The 21648-nt window shown below is 48.5% G+C and overlaps 1 protein-coding gene across 2 annotated transcripts in view; it reads right to left on the bottom strand.

Moving 5' to 3' along the window:
- The window catches only part of CECR2 (CECR2 histone acetyl-lysine reader), a 513194-nt gene that overhangs the window by 78503 nt on the left and 413043 nt on the right, over nucleotides 1-21648 (bottom strand). For both annotated transcript variants that reach the window (XM_069628656.1, XM_069628657.1), the window contains one exon: nucleotides 18641-19002. In XM_069628656.1, the coding sequence (XP_069484757.1) occupies nucleotides 18641-19002 (362 nt within the window). The remainder of the gene's footprint in view (nucleotides 1-18640; nucleotides 19003-21648) is intronic.

Here is a 21648-nt window from a genome sequence, read left to right as displayed (position 1 = left end):
ATGGCGCACTCCCTGTCCCATACTGCTTGTGGGGGAATGTGAGAAGGATTGCCCACGAAAGGAACGGCGAGAGTTACCTTCTCGCTTTTGATAGGGTCTTGCTGTAATTTGATTTAGAAGTGTCTCATGCTCCTTCTTTGCCGTTTGTAAGGCATCATCTACTGCCTTCCCAAACCAATTAGTCTCCTCCACTGTTTTTTTTATAATGGATGCCTGTGTCTCAGGCTTAAAGCCTGAATTCTTGAGCCAGGCGTGCCTTTTAAGAAGGGCATCCTGGGCGAGGGCCCGGCCCGCTGTTTCAGCTGCATCAAAGCTGTTCTTCAGGATATTTTGGTTGACTTGTCTCCCTTCTGAGACAACTGACAGCAGGCGTGATTGTACCAGTTCCGGGACTTCTTGTAGGCCCTCCTGAAGTAAGTTCCATTGTACATCACTATAACTTGCCAGCAGTGTAGCGTTATTGCTAATCCTAGTGGAATATGCAGCTGACATAGTGATGCGGTTTCCGAGGGCATACAACTTTTTACAGTCCTTGTCTGGTGATGCCTCTGCCATTGACAATGGCACTCCGGCCCTCTTTTTGGTAGTAGTGACTACCAGGGATTCTGCATTTGCATGCCCCAAATGTACAGCGGGTCTGAAGGGGAGGGGCAAAAAACTTCTCTACTTGAGGGTTGACCGCTCTTGTAAGAGATGGGGACAACAATGAGGGTGTGAGGTGCTTTTTGATAGAGTTAAGTAATGGTATCACCTGACTTGTGGGGGGTTTCTCTTTTAAGATGTCTTCCACAAAGTGTGTCCTGTACTACTGCTTGTGTGATAATCTGAAAATGGTCTGTAGCCCTCTTTAGGATTGCATTAAAGGCCATTTGGTCGTCAATGGGTGAGGCTTGCCTCTGAGGAGGCAAGGAGGGAGCGCCTAGACAAAGGGTGTCTGGCTATGGAGCTGTAGTGGGGGAAAGCCATGGCGCTTCCTCTGCCGGCTGTTCCGGACCCCAGTCTGGGCACTGGTCTGGTGTCTCCTGAAAAGGATCATCTTCCTGACCATAGGGGTCCTCATAGTTCTTCAGGTTCTAAGAATTTTAAACCTCTTTGTAGGGAAATGTGCTTGAATGTTTTTGTACTTTTGAAAGAGTAGGGCAGGAATCCTCCTCCCTACATCTTTTTGGGGTAATACATTTCTCAGAGAATTCAACAAACTTTGAAAGGTAGTCCATATAACCTTCAAACCAAACTCTGGTCCATAGAGATGAACCAGAGGGGTCTGGAAAGAGGTGGAGGGAGGGGCAAGGGCTCTACTAGAGGACAGGGATCCTTAGGAGGTCGGGATTTGTTAGCCATAACCAGAGGGGCAGTGACTCTTCTGAATACTCCTGTTGACATTTCGGCATGTCTTTAGGTTTATTTGCCGCCGAAACAATGGCTGCGAGACTCTTGCGTAGCTCCGGCAGATCGGGGAGTGTTTGACGTACCTGTCGAGGTTTGTGGCGCTGCCAAAACCTTTGGGGCTGATGCATTTTTATGAGGCGCATCAGTGCTCTTGTGTTTGGTATTGACGCCCTCATGGGTATGCCCGGACGCATGCTATGACAACGGTTGCGGGGAGGGGGCCGATCATGAGGATCGGTGGGCCTCAAAACCTTTGACGGGCCTGTTGGCATCTATGGCTGGTTGAGTGCTTTACCTTTTGTGGCGCGGGTGTGCCCCTGTCGCTGGGATCTTGTATCCACATAGCAGCACCGGTGGCCTGCCTGTCGGGGACGCGCACTTCGGAACCGCAGGTTCCGCTGAGAGTCAATAGCCTCCACATCGGAGCCATGGCTGCCGCTTGAATCCGCGTCAAACAAGGCGTCTGCACCAACGGGGGAACCTCTCTCGGCCTGCATGGCGTAGGCCGCCCACTGCTTCGTCCGCCGATCTTTTAGTGTCTTTGGACGCTAAAAAGTTGGCAAGACTTGCAGGATCGCTCGTCGTGATCACGAGGCAGACACTTGTTACACCTTCGGTGAGTGTCCTTCCATGGGTATTTGCCGTTGCAGGACGGGCAAAACTTAAAAGGTGCCCTCTCCATAGCTGGGGTGAAAAGCGACAGCAAGACCAGAATGGAAAAGAGGGGGGGAAGGAAATGCATTCTACAAAGAATCAAAACCCTGGGGTCCACTCTCCCTTCTGTATAGGCCTGTCTGGAGGGCCGAGGCCACGCGGTCGACTGTCGACCGAAGCACCAGTCACTGAAATCTGTAGTCTTCGGCATAAGTCCAGAAGTAGTCGATGAAAGGATGAAGACTAAACCACCGACAGTCGTGGATAAGGAACAAGTTACTTACCTGTAACTGTTGTTCTCCAGCATGGGTCTGGCATGGATTCACATGCTCATAAATATTCCCCGTCGTCAGGCTGGGAATCCTCTGTAAAGAAGAAAAAAAAAATCAGTATCAGTTTTGATTCTGATCTGTCTTTCTTAGTAGTAACTAATCACTGGTCTCTGGGTCATACTGCCCCCAGCCAATGACTGCCCTCTCCCTAAGCCCCGCCCCTGGCAGCCATCCTCAGATTTGGTAGCACGTAAAGTGGCAGTATGACCAAGTGAAGAGCCGCAGAGGGGTAGGAGGGAGGGTTCGCATGTGAATCCATGCCAGACCCATGCTGGAGAACAACAGTTACAGGTAAGTAACTTGTTCCTTCTCCAGCATGGGGTCTGGCATGGATTCACATGCTCATGAATATAAGAATAATTGGCAGTACACACATGCACAACTCAACAGCAAGGCTCAACATTAAGCATTACATAAACTCAACATTAAGCAACTCTTACCTCCTCTCCAGGCCCACCTTCAGGCGAGCAGGTTGCGCAGCACTGCTTGGCCGAATCTGGACTCCTCCCTGGAATCCCGGTCGACGCAGTAGAATTTCGTTAAGGTGTGCGTCGACCTCCACATAGCAGCCCTGCAGATGTCCAGCAGGGGCACACCAGACAAGAACGCCGTAGTAGCAGCGATCGCTCTGGTCGAATAGGCTCATGGTCGGGCAACGGTCGGTTTGCCAACCGATGACAGTGCATGATGCAGCCGGAGAGCCATCTGGAAATGGAAGCCTTCAAGAGGGCCTTCACTTGATTCACAGGTCCAAAGTTTACAAAAAGCTGTGATGTCTTCCGAAAACTCTTCGTGCGGTCCACCTAGAACTTCAGCGCTCTAGCCACATCCAGCGAGTGCAAAGTCCTCTCGGCCGGCGACAAAGGCGACGGGAAGAAAACTGGCAACACCAAGGGCTCGTTGAGGTGGAAGTCCGTCGACAGTCTGACTGGGGGGGACGCTGACAAGTCCAGAAGGTCCGGGAACCAGATCTGTCTCGGCCACGCCGGTGCGACGAGGATCATCCTGCACCGGGACCTCTTGAGTTGGTTGATGAGTCGGAGCAGCAACGGCAACAGAGGGAACGCATACAGGAACAGGCCGTCCCATGGCAACGAGAAAGCATTGCCCATGCTCCTTGGCTGGGGAAACCTGCTGACGAACCTCTGTCACATGGAGTTCGTCGCCGTCTCAAACAGGTCGATATGGGGTTTGCCCCCTTGTTGGAAAAGTCGATCCACTTGATCCTGACGCAACTCCCACTTGTGGCACGAGTGTAGCTCCCTGCAGAGTGCGTCGGCGATGACGTTCTTTATTCCTGCTAGATGGAAGGGCACCAGAAACATCCCCTGGGCGACGGTCCAGTGCCACAGATCCTGGGCCTCCCTCGACAAGGCAGGGGATTTGGTACCTCCCTGCATCCAGATGTAGAACATTGTGGTGGTGTTGTCAGTGAAGATCCTCACCACCTTGCCCTTGAGGGACGGGAGAAATGACCCGAGGGCCCAGAACATTTCTTGGAGCTCCAGGATGTTTATGTGGAGCAACCTCTCCTCCGGGAGCCAAAGGCCTCTCGTGTGCAGATCTCCGATGTGCGCTCCCCATCCCTCCAGGGAGGACGTCCGTCGCCACCGGCTTCTGATGTACCGGGGTCTGAAAGTCCTTGCCCGCCGCGAGATGCGTGCGGGTGCCCCACCATCAGATCGCTTGGTGGAAAGCCTTGTTGAGCGGGATCCTGTCCTCGAAGCTGCCTGTCACTTGTATTCAACAGGTGTCGAGGAACTCTTGTAGAGGGCGCATCCATAGCCTGCACAGGCGCACCAGGTAGATGCATGAGGACATCATTCCGAGTAGGGACTTGATGGATATCACCCTGGCCATGTCCGTGGCCAGCAGGCGCTGCACCTTGCCCAAGATGGCCTTCGTCCTTTCCTCCAACGGCGAGGCCAATCGCGCCACTGTATTGAGCTTGGCTCCCAGAAACAGTGCGACCTGCGACGGGACTAGGTGGGATTTCGAGTAGTTGGAGAATCCCAGGTCCGTGAGAAGCTGTAATGTCTCTGGCTGTGTGTTCGACGGCGAGTTCTCTTGTCCTTGCCCGGATGAGCCAATCGTCCAGATAGGCATAGACGTGGATCCCCCGCAGGTGCAGCCGCGCCGCCACTGGTGTAAGGCACTTGGTAAACACCCTCGGAGCTGACAACCGCCGCAGATCCAGGAAGGGGCGCCAACCGCCTGTCTTCTTTCTGATGAGGAAGTACCTTGAGTATACTCCGGAGCCTCTTCGGGACGAGCTCGATGGCATCTTTCTTGAGCATCGCCCTTACTTCTAACAGCAGTTGAGGGACTTTATTTTCCTTCCTGGCCACGGGAGGAATGCGGGGGCACTTTAGAAATTCGAGAATGTGTCCGCGGGCCAGGGCATCCAACACCCAACGGTCGGTGGAGATGGACTCCCAAATGCTGACGAACTTCGCCAGCCGGCCTCCCACCGGGGTGCTCCGGTGGGGGCCCGACGCTACAGCCGGTTCAGTCCTGCTTGGAGGCCACCTTGGCGACAACGAGATCCTCCTGCGTCCTCTGTAGGCCTCCTGCGATGAGGAGTGGGCCGCCTGGCGGTACGTCGAGGAGCCGCTGCCGGATCCCTAGGAGGCACCCTGTCTGCCTCCGGCGTTCCGAAAGGGTGGCCGTCGTTGCTGCAACACTCCCAAGGCCCGAGCCGTCCCTGTGTCGGTCTTTATGGCCTGAAGGGACTCATCCACTGTTTTCCCAAACAGGTTGTTCCCGTCGAAGGGCATGTCCAAAACTCTGGTTTGCACGTCCTGGCAGAAATCAGTTGCCTTGACCCATTCCCGCCATCAAAGGCAAACACTGTTGCCCAACTGGCAGAATCCGATGTCAGCGATATCCGTGGCCACCGTTATGGCGTGGTCCAATGCCACCTCACCTTCCCGAGTATCTCCAGGGCCTCAACCTCTTGTCGTCCGGTAGGAAGTCCAGCAGGGGAGCGATCTTGTACCACAGCTCCCTGTCGTAGCGGGCCACAATCGCCAGGGCGTTGGCCGCCTTAATTGTCATTGCCGCAGACGAGAAGACTCGTCGTCCCATGGCATCTAGCTTCTTTCCCTTGCCGTCAGGTGGGGAGGTCGAAGTTGAAGATGACGCCCCCACCTTCTTGGCCGCCGCCGAGATGACCGGGGTCGGCTGTGCCCTAAGGCACAAAGGGGCGGAATCGGGGACCCGGTACTACTTCTCATACCGGTCCCTCTTGGCAGGCGTCGTGGACGGGTTCTTCAGAAGAGCAAGTCCCTCCTCCCAGATGTCGTCAAAGGTACCGCAAGGACAGTCTTCCTCTTGGCCTCGCGCCGCTGATAGAGGAAACCTTCCTTTTTCTGTTCCTCAGGGCAGAGCTCAAAAAGTTGAGATGCCCTGGCAATCATGGTGTGGAAGGAGACGATTTCGTCGGGCGGGGAGGCCCAAGGGAGTGGTGATGGAAGGCCCATCCCGTCGTCACCACAGTCGTCATCTGTCCCCATCGTAGCCGTATCTGTTCCTGTGTCATCCCTAGGCTCAGGGGAAGGTGGTGAAGGCTGAGTGGGCTGCGAGGGCTGGAAAGGCAGGGGGGGGGGGTGAACTCTCCTCCGCTTGTTTGGAGGGCTTCCCGATGGGCTCGGTTCCGTTGGGTCGTCCGTTTGGGTGAGGGGCAATCTAGCCTCATCTCCATGCATAAGGTTTGGATTGCCATCAAAATGGCCACCGAGTTGTCTTGAGGCTCGGGCGCTGGCTGCGACATGTGCGAAGGTTGCTCCTCCACGGGAGTCTCGTCGGTGCCACTGTCGCTCTCTTCGTCCGCCTCCTCGGGGTTGCCCCCGTGGGCCCGGACCACCTCGTACCTCTTGTTGAGGCCCTTCACGACTTCAACCAGTTCCTCTTCAGAGGCTGTATCCATGTCCGTGACGGCCACCGCCCCTCCCCCCTCTTTTTCCACCGGGGTCTTCACGGGGGTCTTATCGATGGGCTGAAAAGAGGATTCCCTCCGTGGCGGCAGGGAAACTCTGGGCCCCGAGGTCACCTCCACTGGGTTAGCCCCCACAGGCTTCGCCAGGGCCGCTGCGACTCCCTTAATAGAGGCCTTCACTGGGTGAATCAATGCCTTCACCACCTTGGGCGCGCTTGAGGCCTTCACCTTGGGGAGGGGTCACCGCCTTGCTCCCCCTCGGCTGATCCCTTTGAGATCGACCGGGACCTATCCAGAAGCTTAGCCGGGTTCTCGGATTTTCTCTTCCCCGAGCCAGAGCATTAGCTCGTGGTTGATGGTGTCGGTGAAAGTGCGCCCTGCCTGGCAGCCGAGGAGCCCGACCCTTCGGCGCTCCTGGTGCCCGCAGATTCGCAGTGCTTTGCCTTCTGTTGGGCCCCCGTCTCCGGGGCGCCCTCACAGGACTTAGAAGACCGCTCGGACTTCTTCTGCTTCTCACCTGCTGGGCCCTTCTTCAGCCAGCTGGCGAGGTGGGTCCGACAATCCCTCAGTCCGTTCCGACAGGTTCTTGCAAAACGCACAGTCCTTTTCCACGTGCGTCTTGTCTTCGTGAAGGCAGTAGACACATCTCGAATGCTCATCCTCCTTGAAAACATTCTGCAATCCGCATCGAGGGCAGTTCCTAAACAGCTTGGATCCGGGTGTCGAGCTTACCTTGTCCATGAGGTAGGCCTCAGATCTTCTGGAATCCTCCAAGAAGCGCAACTCGACGAAAACTTTGCCCTTGAGGGGCGTAGAAAATCCCGAAACGGGTCCCCGTTGATCGGAAGTAGAAACGGTGGAGCTTGAGGCTCGATCGACCGAAAAAATGAGATAAAACTCCTTGAAAAAACGCAAAACGCAGTAAAAGCTCGAGAGCTATAGCACGAGGACTCCCAACACTTGAACGTGCAGTAAAAATCTGAGGATGGCTGCCAGGGTTGGGGCTTAGGGAGAGGCCAGTCATTGGCTGTGGGCAGTATGACCCAGAGACCAGTGATTGGTTACTACTAAGAAAGACGGCTCAGAAACAAAACTGATACTGATTTTTTTTCTTTACCGAGGATTCCCAGCCTGACGGGGAATATTCATGAGCATGTGAATCCATGCCAGACCCCATGCTGGAGAATAAAGTTATAACTTCGTAATGTACGAGTGCCGTAGAGGGTGAACAGCTAGATGGGTGAAAAAAAACAATCTGAGGGACCTCGATGCGCGAGGGATTTTCGGTACACTACACGTCACGTTAGGGATAGTGTTACAAGCACACCCATGTCGACTTCCCCCTTTCAATTCTCGAAAGACAATATGCAATACCAACGCATGTGATTCTAAGCAGATTCACAAGCATCAGAAAAATGTATATGTGTATATCTTTGTGGGAGTTGTGGGGGTGGGTAATTAAAGCCCCCCCCCAAATGAAACCGATAGCATTCATGAACATACTAGAGGTTGTGAGGAATACAGTGACTGTTCATATTTTGGCATGTGTATTCTGAATGAGACCAAGTGATGTGTGTTGCTTGTGTCCAGGGATTCCCCCCATAGCATTATAGTGTACCGAGTTTACCGCCAGGTACTGGTCACACTGGTATAGTATTGGGAAGGCTCTGCAGACACTGTTCTGGTGTATCCAACTGGAGTACTTATTTGACATTTTTGATGTGTAACCCCATGATCGAGTATATAGTTTCCGGTATATCTGTTTAGCGTCCTCTTGTGCTATTCATCTACACACCAACCTCATCCTCTCTCCCTTGAGTGAAGCGTAACTGCTCTGCCGTAGCTACCCAAAAAGGGTTTGGCCTCCTTTGGAATGTTTCATACCCCTCACCAGAGGGCTGTTAAAAAAAATCTTCCTAATAAACAATTTGGAACTAGTCATAACTTTCTGGCATGTGCAGCCTTCATTTTGAAGCCATTAACACATATGGTATCCTGACACTAATGACTTTGGTAGGAACCAATGTCCAGCTGTTGGACTCTGTGCGGGAGTTGTAAAGGGGTGCCCTCTAGCGACATGACTGGGGCTACAATAGGCAACACACCAATTCACAAAGGCTACCACCAACCACTGGTGCCCACATATCCAGCTGTGCCAGGAGGCATGCACAGGTAATGGGACGCCTTTGGACACCGTAACCTTGCACATCTTCAAGTCTTTTAGGGACAGACCTAGGATTAGAGTACCTGAGGTGGCCACGGATGAAGAATCCTCAGCAAAAATAAAAAGCCCAAAACTGACAACATAACATTCTATACAACAACAAAAAAAAACTATATCCTGAGCTAAATGTTGGGGGCATGGCTGCTTGACATTAGTTTGGTTAGCTAAGAATTGATCGTGTGTGCATTATTTCCAAAGACTATCCACAAATGTCTGTCAATGCCCTCACCCTACTCCAGCACTTCATTACAAGGATGCACATCAAGATGTTAGTGCAGCTTCACCTCAGTTCTCCACCTTCGTTTATTCAGAATTAAAAAGCGCCAAGCTTTTGGGGATGTTGAATAGGATTGTATATTAACCACGATACACTTAGTACATATACCACACACCTTCACATTTTCAAATTATAAACGCATTGCTCAAGGATAAGGAACAGGAACCAGTGGTGTAACAAAATCAAGGGCCCCCATGAAAGCCATACCATGGGGCCCACAAGCTCATTAAAGCACTGGCCATGCCAGTCAAGGGCTTTGACTGTAGTTATTACAGCTGCAGCAGCATTTCTCTTGCTTTCACACTATGAATCAGACAGAACTCCTTTTCGGAACCCTGACTCTTAGGCACTGCTGGTGAGTCCCAGTGGCAGTAATGAACTGCACAATCTGGACGATCAGAGGAATTTTCTTTCAGACTTCTTTAACGTTTACTTGCTTCAACCATTCATTAATAAACAATCAAATTGTTTGGCTTCTCCTTTACAACTCCTGCATTCTCAACACCAAGACCAGCCAATCTTTGTGTAGTGGACTTTCCTTTTCCACTGTGACGAATCCTTGGATGTCGTCACTTCTCCCAGAGATGGAATCCCTCCCCATGAGACAAAGGAGGTGAGGCCGCTACCCGATAGTCCCTCTGGGGATGGTACTCAGCGGGAGGATCGGGACTATCTAAGGAGAACAAGGTGTAACAACCCATACCCAACACCCTGCACACCTCCCTACCCCTTTCCCAACACTTCCATGTGTCTCTATAAATCTGAAGACTTAACTACTGAGACGAGGAAGAGTAGGGACTACAGGAGAAATATTATACAGGTACTGAGACGAGAAGGAGGTTCGGAACAATGAATAGCACCAACAAGAACTTAAATGAGCAGTCTAGTCATCAGTGCTCATTCACAACAAAAAGGAATGAGACTGAAAATGTTGTCGAGCCCGCCCACGAGGAACCAGAAGAATAGCTGTCCCAAGAGGAGCGCAGTGCAGTAAGTTGGTGCGGGAAAAGAAAGCAGCTGTGAAGCAGGACGCTGCCAGGAGGACAAAGGCATCTTTAGACGGTCGAACGATAAAGGACCAATCTGAAAACGGCAAAGCGGAGACATCGCGGTGCGAAGCAGACACGAGAAGGGAACAGCATCTGAAGCCTCCTAAAAGGGAAAAACATGCGCAGAAGCGAACAACGTAAACCTAAACCACAGAGCAGACCAGAGTCTGCCGATAAAATCCCAAAAGATAAAGCTATATAGGGGCCAGCTAGTTCAGATGCAAGAGGTAGTAACCCATTACCCTATATAATTAAGGGGGACAGGACACCACCCCCCCCCCCCGCCCCCCCCCCCCCCTGAGTCAAGAAAGAGGGGATATCCGAGAGAAGGGTTTCACCAAAATGTGACGGTTACTTATACCCCAATCTTAAAAAGGGAATGCAAGAAAGAGTTGTCACTTACCTGGTGTTTAGTCAAAGGATCGAATCAAAAGGGTCGACAGGTCAAAGGATCAAATTTTTTTTAAAATTATATATATTTTTTCAGTTTTCGTTTAGGGGAAAAAAAGTTTTTAGCAAAAAAAGGGGGCGGGGACCCCCCCCCCCAAAATTTTTTTTTTTTTTAAATAAATAAAAAAATAAATAAATCGATCCTTTCACTGGCAACCCACTTACCTTACTCGTGGCAATACTAGACAATTGAGTTTATCAAGCCTGCCCGACAAGCCAAATGGAGAAATACAGGACTGGGATCCGCACCCACGAGAATAGAATACAACCCATCTTCTTCATGGCAAAGAAATCCATGCCCACCAATTCATGGTTCACAGAAGACCTATTAGCCCTTCACACCAGCAAACGCCTAGCTTTAGCCAAATGGCACGCTAAGCCTAGTGATTCCACATTGGAAGAATTCGAAAGACAACGCAATACAAAAAAGCCATATTCAAAACAAAGTCTGACTCCTTCAACCACTATCACCAACGCCAACTCCAACTCCAAATCAAAGGAAATGTTCTCCATCTTCTAACACCTCATCACTCCCTCCACCAGCCCCGATGAGATCATTAAAGACGAAGCTTACTGCTCCACCATTCAGGCAGCCATGCTAAACAAAATTAAACTTCTCCAAAACAAAATCCAATCTCAATGTAAAGCACTCCCAAAATCCGTCCATAAGGCAACGCCCAGCGCCACCCCTCAGAACCTCTGCTCCTCTCTTCTTCAGAGACATCTCAGAACTAGAGGTCATAAATATACAACATCTCAAACCATCCGTGTGTAAATGGGACACTTGCCCCCCTAACATTATCAAAGATTGCGCTGAGACCTTGGCTCCCATCATCACAGCATTCATCAATGCCTCTTACCACAGCCACGGTCCCATCCAACCTTAAAGCAGCCTGGGTCCGCCCCCTTCTTAAAAAAAAAAAAATTACATCCTTCCACCCCACTGCACCAAATAACTACCACACTATCACTACCGTCCCCTTCCTTCTCAAGATCTTAGATAAAGCAGCCCACAACCAGATCCAGCATTTCATAGAGTCGAAAGCCATCCTAGGCAAAAGACAATCAGGTTTCCGCAAAGGTCATGGCACTGAAACCGCCCTCCTAGATCTTAAAAATCAAATATAATAGACACAGGCAAACCAGCCCTCCTGTTGCTATTGGACCTCTCAGCAGCGTTCAATGTCGACCATAAAATCCTTACCTCCCATCTCACCAACGCAGCTCACTTCTCCAAACAAGCCTCCTCTTGGATAACCTCATTCTTAGAAGGCAGAGCCATGAAGGTCTTCTCGGATCAGGTTAGCACTGCGCCTGCCACCATCCTCTGCGGAGTCCCTCAAGGCGCCTGCACAGCACCTACACTTTATAACCTATTTACAAAACCACTCTCTGACAAATTGGACCCCCTCGGCATAGCCTACACCAACTATGCCGATGATACACAAGTCCTCCTCCCTCTCACCGGATCCTGTGACCTAGATTCAGTAGCCCTCCTCCAAATGTACTCCTCCATTCAAGCCTGAATGGCAGCCAATGGATTCTGCCTAAAATGGAGACTAGACTGAGATAATCCTTTTAGGCCCCAAAGAAACCCTGTCTAAATGCAGCCAAAAATACTGCAACTTCACCATCAACAACACCACTATCCCAGTCTCCTCGTCGGTGAAGACCCTTGGAGTCTACCTAGACTCTTCCCCGTCTATGACACGACAGGTCAGTGCTATCGCCTCCGCCTACACCACTAAACATATACCGGCCATTACACCCTACCTATCCAACCAAAACTGCCTCTCTATCGCTCGAGCCACTATCAGAGCTGAATGACTACTGCAATGCTAAACTGCAATGCTCCCTTAGCAGGTACCTCAGCCAAAAACCTAAATAGGCTCCAGATAGTCCAAACAACACGCTCAGAGCAGCTTTTAGTACTCCTAAAACAGACCACATCATGCAGGGCAGACGGTCCGCCCACTGGCTCCCTGGCAAAGAGAATCACATCCAAGACCCTCACCCTAACGCATAAATGCTTAAGCCTTTCTGCCCCACCCTACTTGTCAGAAACCATCACTAGAGTCCTCCAAGCGTCCTAAAAGAAGCCTTTACGCCAACCAACTTTTGATGGGTGGGATGTAAAGAGCCAAAGCAGGTGGGATTGGTTTCCCTAACATAGCGCCCAAACCCTGGAACGTCCTACCCAAAGCTACAAGGGCTGAGGCTTCCCACACTGCCTTCCGCAAAGGCCTCAAAACCAAACTCTTAAACATTCACCCCCTTCCCTCCCCGGTTCTCTGCATACTCAAACGATACTCTAATGTTCTCTGCACGCTCCTGTACCTCCTTGTAACCATGTGTGACCATCTCACTATTCTGTACTGTAACCAAGCTTTTTCTGCAACCGCAACGATTTCTGACTGTAACACCGCCACGATGCTGATGTGCACTTTATAAATGTTAATAAACTGGCAGGAGAGTGAACTAGGTCTGCCACATCCCAAAAGTAAAGCAATACTGGATGGGTCCTGCCCCGACACGAAAAGGGTAATACAAGGCATCTTCCTTGTGGTAGTACCTGATAGAAGAGTGAATGAAGTTTGCCCAAGTCTAGAGACGGGGAAGCCTGGGTCGGGGACCCTCAAAGTGAAAGACAGAGTTAAGTTGTGAACCCAAGTGTGAAGTAAAGCCTGAGAAAGGCCAGGGGAAGGGAGGCTATTCCCCCTTGCGAGATGCCTCAGGGTATTCTCACTTCTACTTCCCTTGGATCCTCTAAGCAGGTGGCCAGTGAAAGGCCATCACTTTTGGATCCTAACCTGGGGGGTGGAGAAGCGAGGGAGGATCACCTGGGTGGAGGGTCCTTGAGGATTGCGATGCCACTATTCGAGACATGGTATAGTCAACATAACCTTCCCCCCCAAACATTTTAGGCTGTTACAAGTCAACTCCTCTCATGATTCCACACAGTACTGAGATGAAGACCAGGCAACAGAGCAATGAAGATATCCCCTCTTAGGTACTGAGACGAGGAAGCTGCATCCCAAACACACTGGGAAGGTCAGGCAAGTCTAATTAGTCAGACTCACCTGCAGCCTGTTAGAGGGCTGCAAGTGTATAAAATTGCTGCAGGTCTATAAAATGAGCGCCCGCAAGGAGAGGCAGATCAGCGAGCCGTGAAGAAGCAGAGACCAGCCAGGGATCCGCTCTTCGAGGGACCGCCGCAGAGGGACTGGATGCCAAACCAGGATGCCGGCAGACCCAGGCCTCACAGAAAGCTGTCTGCGTTCATCACAAACTGAGGCGAGTAGGGCTAGGATCAGCAGTATTCCAGGTCCAGAAGGGGTACCGGAAGCACCACAGAAGACGCCAGGAACAGGAGCAGGCCGCTGGGGAATGTCAGCGGGACACACTAACACCAGTGAGCTCAAGGACAAACCATAGGCAGCAGGAGCAAGCTGCCGGTGAGTGTCAGACAATCACAAGCACCTGGGAGCTCTGAACAGGACCGCAGGTAAGTGCCCGTTCACATATTAAAGGTTTAATTTTTTTAAAACCTAATCTTACGAGAAACCAAGCTATGCTGAATATCAAACTATATGAGACTCATTGCATTATAAAGAAACATCTCATTGAGATGAACACAAAGAATTACGAACTTTAAAACATCTTTACCTTGAAACAATACAAGCGTGCCTTCCAAGTTGAATATGATTAAGACACCTGAGAATGTTTTTTCGGAATCTGGATTGAATCTCAAATCATAGTAAAGCAGTGCTACACAGGGAATTACATCTAACCTTACAATTGACCACAGTAAAGACTAAAAAAAAGCATGAAAAATGAACTTTAAAGAATGAATGCAGTGGGCTAAGACCACTAACTGGCAAAGGGTGTGTGATGCATTGTGGCAGAGCCACGAAGCAATCAAGGAAAAGGCAGCATATAAGATTGCACCCTAAAAGAGAAGAGAAAAGAACAAAACAGCAGAGCCAAGTAAGGGTGACTTGGTGCATAGGAGCAAGCGCCAAGGAACTAATATGTTAGGCTGAGAAGTTCAGGGACCTTGGTTGTGCGACCTGTGATGAGTGGACCATGCAGTCTGACAATTGCGCCTAGACTAGAGGACCTTGAGAAGTGGAACAAAGGCCATTTCAAAACCAGCCCAATAAGAGTCCAGGTATCCTAGTTACGTGACCTGTGACGGTTGGAACGTGTGGTCTAACAACTGCGCCTAGACCAGAGAATCCTGATTGGTGAGGGCTAAAGACGTTATGAAAGCAACTCAACAATACCAATGCAACAATTTTGAACTACACTAGAGAATTGCCTTTGTGAGATATTCAACTGATGAACCTCAACCACCTCAAAATCAACCCAGGCAAAACAGAGATGATGATCGTTTCAAAAAGGGGAGGAGACATCAGCTACATCCCCTGGCCAAGAGAGCTCAGCACCACACCAGAACCATCATCAACTGTAAAATAAAACCTAGGGGTCCTGATGGATAACAACCTCACTCTAGAGCCACAAGTAAACTCCCTACTCAAGAAATGTTTCTTCCTCCTGCGAGCAGCAAAAAGGATCCTACCGTTCCTGTCGTTCACCAACAAAACACTTACCATCATCGCTCTGATCATGTCCAGAGTAGACTACGCCAATAGCCTATATCTGGGCATGCCCGAACGACTTCTAAAAAAACTACAACGCATACAAAATGCAGCAGCCAGACTCCTCCTCAAAGTACCCAGAAGAGAACACATCACACCTGCGCTAAAAACACTATACTGGCTACCATTAAAACAGCAAATAAAGTTCAAGTCCATGTGCATCACGCACAGAGCAATACACAAACAAGGCGCAGAATTCCTAAGTGATAAACTACGCCTACATCAACCGACAAGAACACCGAGATCAAGCACCGACATCCGCCTGGAACCAAAACCCTATAACAGAAGAAAACTCGGAGGATCCTCTTTCTCTCACCAGGAACCGAAAACCTGGAATGACCTACCTAAGAATATACGAAACACAACAAACCACCTATCATTCAGGAAACTCCTTGAATCATGGCTCTTCACAGCGTAACCACAACAGCGACTCACTAGAATGCCCACCCCATTAAAACAACAACGAAAACACCACCAACCTGGGCCACTCTCAAATGGACAAACACGGAACCCAAAGAACCGACCACACGACAGACCATAAGATATTATGGGAAATAGCCACAAAATGAGGCCTACAGCGACTGATCACAGACTCCGACCCAGACGAAAGCCCTAAATGACTCACCCACTCCCCCAGAACATACCATACCCAAACCGGCAGATGCATTCAGATAGAAGTTTGAGAGGAGTCCGCTACACCAGCCCCAGCACCCAAGGAGGAGAATAGACACCCAACCCACATTAATCAATCCATCAGCATTAGAACACCTACAGAGCTGGCTAGAATAGAACGGCGAGGAGCAATCATAACACAAAGCGCGTCAGAACAGCACAGGGAGCGTCCCACACAAACCAAAACCCTGCCAGGTGCAGCACTTTGACCACCCCGATGAAATTAGGAGGATCTGCGAGTGCCACACTCTGACAGATTTCTCAACTTCTGTTAACCTTCATACAACCGACTAACAAAAAACTCAGCATTTCTGCAGACGTCTCACTCAAAAATCTCACACAACCATCTCTCGCACAACAACCCGCACGCACTTCACAACACTGCAACAACACATACCAACAGCACACAAGGATTGACATCGATCCAATACTCGCACCGAAGCTCAGCACCCGGTGTATACCGAGTTGAAGCTGCCAACAGAACACCACTCCTCTCACTATCCTACTCCCGCTTCACCTACTAACCCATCCCACCTTCTCATTTGCAGATCCCCCAGAGCGCCTGGGGACCAATTCCGTTGGTGACGGTGCGCGGTACAAATACCTTTAACATTTATACTAGTTGTCTTGGAAACATAATCCTGAGACTCCTTTTGTTCTGGATTGTACTACTTACAACTTGGGGATGGGAACCCCCAAGGATTGTTCTGGAACTATATTGCCTTGAACGTAAACGGATTTTCTTTGATAGAACTTGCTTATGCTTGGGGAAGGGGAGCAGAGAGAAAGCTGCAAGAAGCTCAGAACTTTGAGTTAAATACGGTTTCTCACTACACATTGGTTTAATATAGTTGTTAGGGCAAGGATAGATTTTGGACACAAACAGACTTAAGTTGAACTCTTTGACAGACTTTCCTTAGTTTTATTCCAGTAGGGAAAACCCACATTAGTATAGGGCAAGTGAGGCGTTCAACCATCCTGACATTATAGATTAATAAACCTCTGTTTAAACTTGAAGTCTTGTCTGTGTCATACTTCATGATGCCGTCACACCCTGGTGTTGGGAACTGTGACAGCAAACCCAAAGAAAGGCATGAGAAGGGAGCCATTCTCCTAGTAGTTCAACTCTAAGGAAGCTCAAACCAGCAATCTAGAGGAATTCCCACTGGGGTAAAGAAATATTGAATCTTCGCACCAAGTATTAGGAATCCTTGTTTTGTTTGTGAAGTACTAAAACCAGGGGAAGGAAGTCATTCCCCCTGGTGAGGAATTGGAATAAGAACCATGCTAGTCAGTCCAAGAGAAGGGAGTCATTCTCCTGGACCAAGAACATCGATGGAACCATCTAGATTAGTTATAAGTGCAGTAGACAGAATTTCAGTTTTGACACATGAGACTTTTTTTTGTTTTCAAGGACATTCTGATAGACCCATTAGAATTTTAGAGAAAAGGAGAGTTTGGTTTTATTTTTATTTTCCTGACTGATTAAGGTTTATGCAAATAACCATGCCACCTGTGTGCCAGTCTCCTCCTCCTGCACACTTGCACCAATTTGTAACTTTGGTTACTGCATTCAAAATACTGTGATGTAGCTAAAGGCACATTTTCACTTTCATCTCATTCTGTCTATATGTTCCTATTTATGTTTGATATTAGTAAATTGAGTATTAATATGTTCTAAGATCTTTCAGAAACCTGCCTAGACCTACCTTCTCATTTTGCATTCTATTTTATTAATTGTGTCAAATACAAATACACCCTCCCATCTGATAAATCATTTACTGCGTTGTTACTGTCACTCAACCTAAAACTCTGCCCCCAGGGCCAGTCCTTGCATCTGTGAATCTCAGTACAATGCACAATACTTGATCCTCCTCACCTATGGTGGTTCCCAACGATAGAAGTACCCATCTTCCTGAAGTGCTGCTGCTTTGTTCATCAACATGAACCAGGATTCATGAACCAGCTATCCTTGCAAACAGAGAGGTAGACTGGATGCAGACTTGATATGCAAGAAAAGCAAGTACTGCAACTTTAGGAATCCTAAAATGCCTCTTGCAAACCATGCACTAAATGTTGGACCACTGTGACATATGTCAGACCATTATATTACAATTACATAATTTACAAAAACAGTTATCTATACAGGCACAACTTGCCACATACGAAGCAAAACCCTCAAGAGAAGATGGACACTATTTTAATCCTCCACATCGGCACATGTTCTAATATCCATACTTTTGCTGAAAATTATGAACTGTGCTTGATACATGGAAAAGACATGGGGAGGGGCCAGAGGATGGTGGGCCGACAAGTCAGAGGCACAAGGGTTTGTGTGTGGTGATTTGGTCTAAAACGTATGGCACTAGAATGCAGCTTCGACCTACGACAAATTTCGGTCAAGCTGGTCACATAGCAAATCTCTTGACCTCCCCCCTCAGCACCCATCCATATATGCATGACCTTCTTGGGTTGCTTAGCAGAGCATGGCCAGCCCATCTAACCCCCATCTCGGCCTAATGCGCACTAGCATTCTACTTCAGTCCAACAATCTACATACTTGGACTCCGGTCCCTGAGGGCATTCACCCACAAGTGCGTTGAAGCCATACTAATGGGATGAAGGCGCTATATAACTGACAGACTACTACTGCATACAGTTCCTTCTCAAAGTCCCCAAAGGTTGATAATATGGAGAGGAATACAGAAGGTTAACACCGTGCAATAACAATATTATTTACCATTTATAAAAGTGAACATTACAAATTCAACTCACTTGAAATGAATAACCATGTTATTGCCCAACTCAATGGTCCACAATGTATCACCCTTAGAAGGCAAACTGCTGCGATGGCCCAGGCTGCATTACATGGGCCGTAATCAATCTCAATGGCACATCTTACCACTTCACATCGAAACTCGCATAACTTGGTGCTCGCGCAAAACAAATCTCTATATGCCACAGTAGAAGAAAAAGGAAGCCTATCATGACCTACCATGTGTCCTGGCTGAGGAGCTTGGTTGGGCATCCCTCCAAAATATGGGGGACGAGTAAAACTCTGTTCATCAGAGAGTCCCTTCATCCGAGGGCGCTGCCCCTTGCTCTTAGGAGACTCCATGGGAGGACTTCTGTGAGACTTTCCATTTTCTGGGGTCTCTTTCCATGGTGTGCCAGCTTTTGATTTGCTCCAGCCCCCCGTGCTTGCACGTGCAGGACGGCTTTTCCTCTTCTCGCGTTTCCTATCCTCATCCCCTCGGACCCAGAACTCGTCATCAGTGTCGCCATCATCCCCTGGAAAGTGCTTTTGCATGGCCTTTTGGAAAACCCTTTCCAAGTTGTCCGCCATCATTGTGTACTCTATGCAAAAAATAAATAAAACGCAATTACACATGTTAAAAAAAAGCTGACATTTGAGCACCACCTGGTGAAGTCAGGCTTCAGCTTAATAAGGACCCATCTTGTTGGTTACGTGTTTTGACAACAAGTGCAAATCTGCAAATTTACCTGGGACATGGAAAAATGCACGGGGATGCCAAGTTACTTTAAAATGTAATGTTCCTCTCTTTTTCAAACGATTGTCACTTTCACATACCTAACAATCAGTAAAATCAATAACTGTGACATCTACCATTTAGTTGCAAAAATAAAAATAAAAGACTTTCCGGAAATAACACACAAACAAAAATGATTCAACTTTTCAAAACTTTCGTTTCTTTTGCTTAACATATTTTGTACACAGGCGTTGGATTCAGTTAGCAGACTGCTACTATACGTCAGACACATTTTGCCAATTAAGAGCATAATACAAAACTTTAAAGATCTTGGCCATACAACAGGGACACCGTGAGACATGAAGCAGGTCTCCTAAAACAGGTACGCTAAACCACTTCGAGCCACCTTAAATTTCAAAATATAGATTCAATACATTGTCAATGCTCACCCTTTCAAATTAGCATTGGCAATAGTAATTATGGAAATGTGGACCACTCTGGCCAAAGAGCTATTCTATACATGCTAAAAAAAAAATCAAATACAAAAAACTGAAGAACTTGCAATTATTAAATAAAATGCTAGTTGTATTAAGAATAGGCTGCATGACGCTATCCAAAATACCAAACCCATTTGACCCACAACCAAGTAGCACCCTTAGCGGATCGCTTGTCAGAAATATCCTGAAGCACTGATATGTTCCATTGTCCCATTCAGATATCAAAAGGAGTTAAGTTCAAATGGCAGGCCACAGAGGAAGTGAACATTTGGCATTTTGCACATATCTGTACTTCTCAATCGAGTTTTGCAACACTGCAATTGACTTACAGTCCCTCAAAGTATAACTGCATAAGCGCATAAAAACGAACACATTGTGCCAAAGGTTTGACTGATATGATCCAAGTAATTTATAATGCGCCTGTACACAAGTGTTTCTAGGAGCAACAAGACAAGGGAGGGAAGATGTGGTGGGGGGGGAGACAAAAAATCTTACTATGCCTTGTGTCATTCAGATCGTGCAAGTGCGAGAATGAAGGTGAAAGGGTTGGGGTGGGGTGGGTAGTGCAAGGGAGAGGGGGAAAACAGGGCAGCAATGCTCTGAGTAAGTGCATCCAGGGCAGTGGGCTCTGGGTAGTGAAAGGAGAACAAGGGACTGTAGGGTTACAATTACAGCCCCTAAGTGCGTGGTAGACCCGTAGGCAGTGCAAGGGTGATTGATCAAGAAAGAGCCTGGTACCCAGTGAGACTCTGCTGTACTGACTGGTTGTTTGGCTACCCTCAGACAGGTCAGCAGGGGAGGGCGAGAGAGAAAGCAGAGAAATGTTTTGAGCTGCTTCTAGAACTTTAGGTGGTCCGGCTTATGTTTGAGAGGGGCAGGGAGGCCATTCTAGAGCGAGGCGTCTGTTAGTAAGCATTGGTGCAGTCACACCGGGTGAGACTACACAAGTCTTATTTGCTTGGTATTAGGTAACCCACTTTTTGGTATAGGTCTTTACTGCACAGGTTGGTAGTGTGACTGAGCAGCCAGGGCTGTCTCAAGAGGGGTAATGTGAGCTGCAGAGGTGTTCAGATGAAATCAGTCAATACAAGCAACCAAGTACCACTTACAAGGTTTCAGTTATAAATATGTATTTACACATTCGTTTTTAATTAAGCATTCTTTAAAAAGAGGCAATTGTTTGCAACAGTCAAGCAAACTTTGGAATCACTTTACAAAGTCAATAAAAGTTGGTGAATACGCTTTGGTCATGCAAATACATTTGTCCTACACCCTGAAGTGACTTTAAGATAAATGCAATACTGTCCTTGATATTGAACACCAATATACTTTTTAGACTCTTGGTTTCAGGAAGGAAGGGTTAGGGAAATAGAAAGGTTAGTACAAACGTTCTGATAATGTGAAGACAGTTTGAATCCTCCAATTAAATCTAGGTAAGCCTTTCCCAGCAGTTAAAGTGTTCAACTAATTACAACCTATGAGGGGACGAGCAATGCCAAAGCCAATCGTTTCGGAAGGGTGCCTTTAAGGAGCCAGGGCAGCCAAAGTCAATAGTACAGATGCAATTCTTGGATAAAGTTTTTCACAAAGTCAGATAGTTCAAAACCATCACCGAAGGAACACAAGAGTTACGCCTGAGGAAGGGGAGTTGAGAACAACTCCAAAAGGTAAGCCAGTGCACTTCTCAAGTGAGACAGCATGACTTATGGCAATAAGCCCTCACAGTACCTCTGGTTTGAACAAAGTGTTCCAGCTGGATTTCATCTTGCTACAGCCAATCAGACCCGTGTTCCTGGGCCTCAGTCGTGGGGACAAGAGGGAGCACGTCTGGCGGGCTCCTGCTGCAGTACTCGGGCGAGGAATTTGTCAAACATGGATTTTCTTAGATTCAGTGGCTCTTCATTGTTTCAGTGCCTTTCAAACAGCACTGATGGAGTGAATATCCCAGGTTGGACTTCCCTTGCTCCCTCTGTCCTGAACTTTGGTGAGAGGACTGTGGGTCAGGATTTCCTGCT

This window comes from Ambystoma mexicanum, chromosome 12 (genome assembly GCF_040938575.1).
Source record: "Ambystoma mexicanum isolate Mex_15411 chromosome 12, UKY_AmexF1_1, whole genome shotgun sequence".
Lineage (NCBI taxonomy): Eukaryota > Metazoa > Chordata > Amphibia > Caudata > Ambystomatidae > Ambystoma > Ambystoma mexicanum.
The sequence above is the reverse complement of the archived record's forward strand: the minus strand, read 5'-3'. Positions and strand labels throughout refer to the sequence as shown.